At 39.3% G+C, this 9,526-nt stretch overlaps 1 protein-coding gene across 1 annotated transcript in view; it reads left to right on the top strand.

Annotated features, from left to right (window-relative positions):
* The window catches only part of WDR7 (WD repeat domain 7), a 115,279-nt gene that overhangs the window by 33,100 nt on the left and 72,653 nt on the right, over nt 1-9,526 (top strand). Inside the window, exons 17-19 of the mRNA XM_019610149.1 lie at nt 125-211; nt 1,619-1,737; nt 3,640-3,763. Of these exons, the coding sequence (XP_019465694.1) occupies nt 125-211; nt 1,619-1,737; nt 3,640-3,763 (330 nt within the window). The remainder of the gene's footprint in view (nt 1-124; nt 212-1,618; nt 1,738-3,639; nt 3,764-9,526) is intronic.

The raw sequence follows: 9,526 nt of genomic DNA, 5'->3' as shown, positions 1-9,526 counted from the left end.
TTTAAGTTTAATATTATCACGGTTTTGTTTTTCATTCTTCAGTGATACTAATCTGTTTTTCAGAAGCTGCTATCCTCACTTTCCTATTTTTTTTCTCTTTATTTCTTCTTCTTTCCTCTGCAAGTTGCTCCTGTTTCTTCTAGCACTGAAGCTGGTCACTCTGGCTCTGACACTGCTCCTCCTTTACATACCTGTTTCTTAGTAAATGAAGGTATCTTTCTTCATTTTTTCTATCTATTGTCTCTTACTTTCAACTAATGTTCCTTATCATTGTTATGATGTGACTTTAATTTGTTCTTTGGAGGTATTTTTCTTTTCAAGAAATAGAGGCGATGAGTTTATTTTTGCATAGTTTGCTGTTAGAGGGTGAACAGATGCGGTTTGTCTGTCCAGGACTTTATGTCAAAGTTCAGTTCTCAGTGACCACGTCAAAGGTTGGATTTCAGACTGCGTCTTGTCTTGCTGTTGCTTTTTGAAAAAATAATGAACCTTTTTAAAGTAGGAAGAATGTGAATGACTGAAGCCACACCACGCACAGTTCGTGTCCCACTGCTGCTTCCACGTGGGTATGGCTGCTGCTTCTCGGTGCAATGGCTCAGCTCCCTCTGGAGCTTGGGGACCTTCTGGGACTGCCTGTGGCACAAACCAGAAGGCTAAACCTTTTCTGGTGCTTTATATTCAGAACTGAACCAAATGAGCTTCACATCACTTAAATCTGATTTGTAGTGCTTATGAAGACAGAAACTGTTCAATTAGACTACTTGAGTTTTATGTTTTTTGTTTTTTTTTTTCCCAATAGATGTTTATCTCCGTTGTGAAGAATGACTTTCTGCCCTAAAGATTGGCACACACACAAATAACCTAACACAGACCAAACTAACCCACAACTCCTGAATCGCTGCAGGGAATTTGTTTTAAACTTTTATTTTGATGCCTTTTTGCTTTGATGCCTTATTGCTAAGCCATAAATTTGTGTTTTTTTCATAAGAATTTCAAGTATTAAATGTTCTGTTTATTATTTTCCTTGTATAACTTTGGTAGTTAAAATACTGAGATTTTTGTGTTCACCATTGCTGACAAATTAAAAATGAAGATCTATATGCTCACTGGAAGTATTTCTCATGCTTCTCAAGTTGAAGTAGATCATAATAGTAAGAGCATGTTTTTGGTGTACATTACAGGACTTTTTAGACTGTGTTGTTTGGGGTTGATAGATTCCTCTTTACAGCTTTTAACTAAATATTGCAGGCTTCCAGGGTGAAGCAGGATTTAGATGGGAAGAGTGAGAGTAGTGGTGTGCTGGCATACCTCCTTAAAACATCTATAGTCTTCCTACTAATTTATTTGATTAGCTTTCTTTAAATGAATGGCATCAAACTTGCATTTAGGACGTTGTGTGAAAATAATGGAAACTATTGTTTCAACAGATCATTGAAGATGATCTTGAACTTAGGACTGTGGCTTGTACTTAGGAGCTTTTCAGTATTTAGTGTGTTGAACATACTCTGAGGGTTGCTAGTTTGAAATTCAAGCCTGTGATTCAGTGCAGTTACACTTCCATTTTGAGAGAGGATGAAAAGTAAGAGTGTTTTTGATGTGTTCTTCTGTGTCTGAACAGGGTGGAGCCAGCTTGCTGCCATGCACTGTGTGATGCTCCCCGACCTGCTGGGTCTGGACAAGTTCAGGCCTCCTCTTCTGGAGATGCTGGCTCGCAGGTGGCAGGACCGCTGCCTGGAGGTGAGTTCATAGGATCGCAGAATTGCAGACTGGCTGGGTTGAAAGAGTCCCCAGAGCCCCCCAGCCCCTCTCCACCATGGTTGTCCTGTCTAGCTCAGACTGCACGGGGCCCCATCCGTGTCCTTGAGCCCTCCAGGGATGAGGCAGTCACACTTTTCTGAGCAGCCTGTATATCAGTTCAGCAGAAATTTTCTGATGGTGGTTTCTGTTTCCCCCCCCCCTCATCCCCAATGCTCAATTCTAAAAACCCCAAATAGCATGCTTTCAAATACCAATCTTATCTTTATTTAAGTGAGCATTGTTTTAGATGAGAAATGGCTTTCTGTGATGTGCCACTGGATGGCAGCCTTGCTCCACTGCAACGGGAGCAAATCACTGAGGGAGTCCTCAGGGAAGCCCAATTCCCAGCAGCAGAACCTTGGGACACGAGGAGAAGAGGCAGTAGTGATTCATGCGTTGCAGTATTTGAATGTTTTGTTACTTTGGTTTTTATTTATGCAGAGTGCAGCTTTATGTACCTGTCTGATGTTGATGGCTTTTATTAAGCTCATTTTTCCTTAATATAAAAAGTACTTTCTGACACAAAGTACTTTCTGACACAGAAGTACTTTCTTGTACCTGCTGATTCTAGATTCAGCAGATCAGTTTTCCAGTTAACCTCTTTCAAAATGTTGAAAAAATGATTGTGTCTCTGTCTTTGTTTATTTATTTGTTTGTTCTTACCTTTTCTGTGACATGTACTGTATATATATCTTTCTAACGAAATTCCAGGATTAAAATTTCTCATATTCCATTATGAATCTTTTTAGGATCAAAAACTAACCTATGTTGTTTTTTTTTTTTCAAGAGACTGCTGAGTTGCTTAATTTGTTGGAGCTTGTGTACAGCAGTCAGTAAGTGGTTTGTCACCAGCAGTGTGATAAATGACTACTAGGCCTTAACACTACACCTATGCTACTGTGGCAAAAATTTCGTTGACTGTGCAGCTTTCAGAGTAGGAAAGGAGGAACAGAGCTGGATTATAGGCTGTAGGACTTCAGCAGTCTTGTGACTTAATGGGGAATAGGCTTTTTGCTAGCTGGGTGCCTGTTCTTCTGCTAGATAGGATATACCGTGAGATGGTTTTCTGAGAGGATAATTGCTTTGAAACTAATTAGGATTTGTAAGCAAGTAAGCAGTAGGAGTCCAGTTTCTGGATATCCTGAGCCTTTTGCTGATCCCTGCTTGCCCACAGTTTTCTGTCTTACCTTGATCGAGTTGCATAACTTCTTTGTGTGTATACGTTGCTCAGTCTTCCACACTGCACACAAATGAGATTATTTCATTTGAAAACTGTTCCTCGGAGATTTTTGTTTTGCTGTGGTATTCCAACATCCACCTTTGATTTTAGAAAAATTATTTTGCTGTGTATCTTGGAATTCTGGACAACTTTTGTTAGAAGGAAGGCTGCTCACAAATTGTTTCCAGAAAATTCAAATTTTGGTGATATTTTAGTGCATCAGTGTTACTTTTCTATGACTGGCAGTAGCCATTTCACTTGATGGAATGTGAGCCACCTTATTTCTTTCAGTTATAAACCTCAGTTTCTGTTCACTTCTGGGGATGTGAAATAGCCTCTTTGCTGAGGAAGGTTTTCTCACAGTGCCTATGGCTCTGTTATGTCCTGTGTTGGGAGTCAGCATGGTTCGGGGCTGTCCTATTTGTGGCCATGTTGTTTCTATACTTAAGTTGGAAAGGAGCAGGGAAGAATGTGGGTTTTCTAAAAACTACATTCAGTTTTTTATACTAAGTTTTTTTTTTTCTTTTAAGTGTTGCTTTTTGTTGTACTAGCTAAATTATACTGATAGCATATTGATAAATATTTCATGTTTGAGTTTCTGTGATGTTTTGGTTGATTTATAGGTAAGAGAAGCTGCCCAGGCCCTGCTGCTAGCAGAACTGAGGAGGATTGAACAGGCAGGCCGGAAGGAGACCATTGATGCTTGGGCTCCTTATTTGCCACAGTACATTGACAGTGTCATATCACGTAAGTAGCTGTGTGACTAATTGGAAAATAACTCTATTGATAGATAAAGGGGAAAAAAGGAATTCCATAAACCAATTTATTAGCAGTTCTGCCAACTTAGGGAAAGAGGCATTTGAGTTATGCATGAAAATTTCTGGAAATTTTCAAATTTCATAGTCATGAAATTGCTTGGGATCCCTAATGTTGAGTAGGTAAAGAGAGCATTTCAGTGCATTTCACTGGGAATGCAGTGTCTTTTGCAAAGGCTTTCCTTAGTATTGAGGGGCAGGGATGTAGTTTGGAGATTTCAGAGATGAAACCTACTTTGGAAAAGGCTGGTATAATTAATTACCGAAGAGTCTACAATAAGATTATAGAAATGGTTATGAAGGGATTCTTTGGCATTCCTGAAGCATAGAAGGATTCTGAAAGGAGCTAATGTAGCTGCATGTAGGAGATGACCTTCACTGTGTGTTGGACATTTGGTGCAACTCTTGCCTCATTGGGTGTTGAGAACCAAGCTGCAGGGAGATTCTGGGTGAAGATGACTCTACAGTTATCAAGGATTCATTAGGCAGTAATTTATGGTGATGGTTAATTGGGTGAACATGAGATTACAGTATTTCCCTTTGAAATGCAGAACATTTTTCTACCTTATCACATTCATAGAAGTCTAAAACTGTAAGTTAATGGACTTTAGGGCATTAGAAGGTTAAGCTCATTTTGTAAAGTGGGCGTGAGAGATGCATCTTTCAATGTTCTGCCAAGATTTCCTAAACTGTACTAGAAATATATAAAGAATAAGAGCTGTTCCTTTCGAATCTCCCTTGCAATTTATAAAATGCGTGTAGCAGTAAGTCATTTCCTCCAGCCTTCTGCAGTCCCTTTTTGGTAATTTCACACCATTGTTCACACCATCCTCCTGACTAGGCTTTGCTTATTGCAATGCCAGATTAGATGTGCTGTTACCAGCTCCTTTGAATCATGTACTCTTCCCTTTTCTATTTTTCTCTATATGTTTCCTTCCCCTTCCCTGATGTCATGTGTGTTAACACAATCACCTTATTATTTGCTAGGTCTTCTTTCTTTGCATATTTACTAGAAGATAATTTAAAATACTGCTGCAAATGCAATTCTCTATTTCAGTTGTTTAATATGCTTGTAAGAGAAAGCACTGGTTTTTGTAACAGTAGTTTTTTAGCATCTTCATGACCTCGTTTATTTTTTGTTCAGTAAAGGCATTTTCTGAAGAAATCAAATGAATTACTGAAGTACAAATTAAAAGACCAACCAAACAAAAACCCTTAAAACAGAAACAAATAGTATTTTGATTTCATGATGAATCTGACTGAATTAATTTTAAATATTACCTGATCCCTTTTGACAAAATACTGCCAGTTAAAACGTTCCGCGTGTAGGTGAAATGATAAAGGGAACTTCTTTTAAGTACATTTCCTGCAGCCTATGAAGATCACGTATAGTTCTGAATGATTGTCTTTATTTGGAACACTTGGCTCAGGGGTGGAGAAGGATTTTAACAAGATTTAACGTTGTCAAGGGCACAAGTCTTCTGTGTACTTTGAACCACGGAACATATGTATTTACCAAAACATCAGGCTTCTGACCATGATTGTGTACAAACATCTTGCAATAATACAGTGGTATGTTATATAATGTTTCTTCTTCACATAAATTAAACCACCATGGATCGCTGTTCAATCTGTTACATTTTTCTCCAAAATTATGTTTCTGGCTATTTTCATATTATTCATTCCTATTAAAGCAGAGATTGTGCAAACTCTCAAGAATATATTATTGCAAGGTCAGTCAGCATCATGCAGTACGCCATTCATTTGTCTGTCCATAGGCTTTCCTTTCCAGAATGACGTACAAACACATCTGCCATATGTAAGAAAGCAGTAAAAATACAAATGTATTTTTGTGAATGAGAATATTTCCTTAGAAGTAAAGTAGTAGACATTCATTTTCCTTAACTGTGATTCTTCCACTGAAGAATGTAGCTTCTATTCAGGGAAGGATCTCTATCAAACACAATTGATTTTAGAGAAATGTGTAATAATCTTATTAAATCTAAATTGAATGCATAAATTTCACGGGATGCGGTCTGTTCAGGTGGTGCTGAGGATTTGTTGTGAGGCAGAGCTGCTGTTAATTGCAGCCTTTAGGCATGCAGCCTTTGCCTTGTAAGGGTGTTGCTGCTCAGCAAGATGTGCAGCCAGGCCATCAGCGAGGAGTGGGAGTGTGTTGTACTTACGAGCCAAAGAGCCTCCATTCAAACTGATGGAGATTGGTGCTGTATTGAATGTTTGGATTTATAATTTAATTGCTTTTCTGGTGAGACTGCTTTTACTCGGTTTGTGGAGTATAGCTTTAGCTGCCCTGCAGTCTCACAGTAGCTGCTATTGCAGCTCTTGAGTGCTGATTTCTCTGCAGTGAAACAGAATGACTGTGTTACGTGCAAGGTTATGGGCAACCAGTCTTGCTGTTGAAGTGTATGTAAGGCACTTTGTAGGGCCTCTGCTTCCAAATCAGGAATTACCTCTTAATCAAACTCACACTCATCCCAGCATTCTCTATTTGTGGTACGTCTCATTACGTAAACTCTGCTGTGTAGAAGACTGAAAAGAACATGCAGTTGTGTTCCACGTGTGCGGAATGTTCAGTTCTGCTCTTGTGCCTGTGCTCAGGCGGCAGGCATGACGTGTGCTTACAGCAATTGCCGAAGACAGGCTGGTAGGAAAAAAAAAAGCCAATTTTCTGTACATGTTCAATTCAGTACAGACAGCGTGAATGCATACAGCAATATTTTGGCATTTTTGTTAGTTATTAGCAGATCAAAACATAGCATTTGTTTTAACACTAGATTAAGATGCACTTATCTATCGGAGCAAACAAGATTTACAACAGGAAAAAGTAGGGAGAAATCAGATGAGGAGTGTGGGTGAATGAATGACTTGAATGCGAATGCTCAGTATTTTGAAAGCAGTGATACAGAAAACGTATAAAACAGATAATGACTAACACATTGGAATTATGCCTGAGTTTTATGGTTCTGAATGGCAGAGTTGGAAGGCTGCTTAGCAGTGGTACTGACAGTGTGAGCGTGCACAGAGGTGCCGGCACACCGAGGAAGGAAGAACAGTAATGGTGATATCAGACTGAAGTGATGAAATAAATGAGGAACTGCAAAGCTTGCTTTTGTAGGCAAAGTATACAGATGTTCCCTTAGTTGCAGTACAACACATGGTATAAGTTGATTCCTTGTTTTGAAAGGTCTGGGGAGGGATAGAGGGGATAAAAATTACTTAGTATGGCCCAAATGGACATGGTGAGTTTCTGAAAAATACAGCTTAGTGCTGGAAAGGCAAGCAGAAGGAAAATGTATAGTTCAAGAAGTACTGCTATTCCTTCATATACTATTCCTTCATCCTCCATGTCTTCCCGTGTCCTCACTTAATAGGGAGGCATGGAATATGATCAGCACGTTTCCCTCCAGCCCATCTTACTACATTATAGGAGTTCTTGCATGTGTGATGTGGAAAAAGTGCTTTTCTTTGAGGTGGCAGGTTCCTTTATTAGTGAAACAAATGTAACCACTAACAGAAGCTTGTTGCTGACGTCTTTAGTCTTATGCATTCAACTGGCTCTTGAACGTATCAGGAGTGTGGTGTTAGCAAAGAGAGGTGAAATCTTCTCTCCATTTGTATATCTGCACAGATCCAGGAGCAACTGGAGGCAGGAATGTGCTTGTTGAGATCTACTGAATGTGCGTGTCTCTCAACTCCTTGACGTGCGTGGAAAGCAGCAATGCAAATTTGCACTGGATTGTCTTTTAATAATCTTTTATCTGATGCAGGAGAGAGCACTGTGAACCATGGAGATACAAATTCTTTGTGTTTGAATCATGTTGCCATTTAATGGAAAATGTAAGCTTATGCAGGTTTTATTTCCATACCTTGTTTTGAATTTTGAGGAGCTCAGCAGTGTTGGCTGGTGCCCCAGAGCACATTGAATAGGGCAGCTGAGGAGCAGAAAGGTAATCAGTGCTTGGAGGTGTGCTCATTTCCTGATCTCTTTGTGTAGTGATTGTGCAGGAGTGCAATTGTGGATAGCCCTTACCGGAGAGATCAGCCAATCTGTATCATATGTATTATCCCCTCCTTGTTTCTGAGCAGCCAGCTGAGAGAATTACGGCTTTAAAGGATAGGGAGCAGAGTCAGGTGGATTCCTTCTTAAAACTTAATTCCTGTTTCACATCAATTTCTCATTTCAAGCCAAACTTTTTGATGAACAAAAACCTGCATTATTTATTCTCAATCCAGAGCATGTTTATTGAGCTAGTCGTGTAACCCTTTAGTCTTACATATAATTACATTATAGATATATAATATACATGTTATATTTGTGGTCTTTTATATTCAGCTGTTAAGCTGTGGATTATGAATACGAAATGGGTGAAATGAATGTGACATCATGATTTGAAAGTGTTGAGTTGGCTTAGCCATTGATATTTTTCAGGCTTGCACATGAAGGAAAGCTTTGGAAGCCTCATGTTCTAAGGTTGTCACGTAGCCTTTACCTGCTCCTTGTTTTCACAACGTGTGATTGTTTCTGCACAGTCTGTAGTGCGTTCTCCATGAGGAACAGTTTTCAGTTCAGAAAGGGAGAAATGTCACCTCTGTTACCTGTTTATTTTGAAGAGCAAAGACTTCTTCAATGCAAGATAGATTCTGCAAAGGATTTTTCTTTTTCTTTTCTAACAAATTTTGTTGCTGAATGTTGTGCTCCTATTTATTTCTCCGTTGTTCAGTGTGATGTCTTCTGAAAATGCTGAGGTGGGTGTTTCATAGGCCCCGTGCAGTGGAACCCCCAAATGTTCCAGCATGAAGTCTGCCCACCCAGCAGTGCAGAGCCTGATGCGTTTTGAAATACGTGGTGTTACTGCAGATACAAAAATGGTTCCTATGTCTTTAATGGAAAGCAAAAGGTTATCTGGCCGTGCCCTTTGTGTGCATGCTGCAGGCAGGCAGGCAGTGTGCACTGGGAGCTGCCAGATCGATCGGGTGCTGTGTACTGAATTAATTCCAGGCAGGAATCTGCTGCCAGTGAATGCTGCCTAAAAATTAGGTCTGGATGCTGCTGGTGCTTCCCATATTGCTAAAACCTAACGTCTTCATCAAATTATTATTTCTTCTAAAGAGGAAATCTTAAATAATGTGGCAACGTGAAATTCAAGGGAGAACAATTTAAGAATATGTTTCTAAATTTCTTTGCTTTGATCATAACCCATTCTGAAACAAAAATAAGCATGATAAATCTATAACAAATATGATGTTGTCATTCTTATTAATATATTTCTGATAAATACATATCTGTGTAAGGAAGTTTTACTTAAAACAAGACTAATTGAGTAAAATATAATTGAACATCAGTTGATTTAAATGGAAGTTTTCACTTATAAGGACACTGCGATTAGACCTCAAAGACTGCTGTATATCCACATGGTTGGTCACTCTGCTCCTGCAAATTCTTACTTTGCCGAGCGCAAAGGAGTAAATGAAACAGATTTGCATGACACTATTTTGGTGTAGGAATAGAAAAATCAGTTCATGACGCTACAGTAAATGATGAATTGTAATCATAGAGTCATAGAATCGTTTGAGTTGGAAGGAACCCTTTGAAGTCATCAGGTCCCACTCCCTGCAGTGCACAGGGACACCCACAGCTCCAGCAGTGCTCAGAGCCCATCCTGCCTGACCTCGG

The sequence above is a fragment of the Meleagris gallopavo genome, chromosome Z (assembly GCF_000146605.3).
Source record: "Meleagris gallopavo isolate NT-WF06-2002-E0010 breed Aviagen turkey brand Nicholas breeding stock chromosome Z, Turkey_5.1, whole genome shotgun sequence".
NCBI lineage: Eukaryota > Metazoa > Chordata > Aves > Galliformes > Phasianidae > Meleagris > Meleagris gallopavo.
This window is presented reverse-complemented; position numbering and strand designations above follow the sequence as displayed.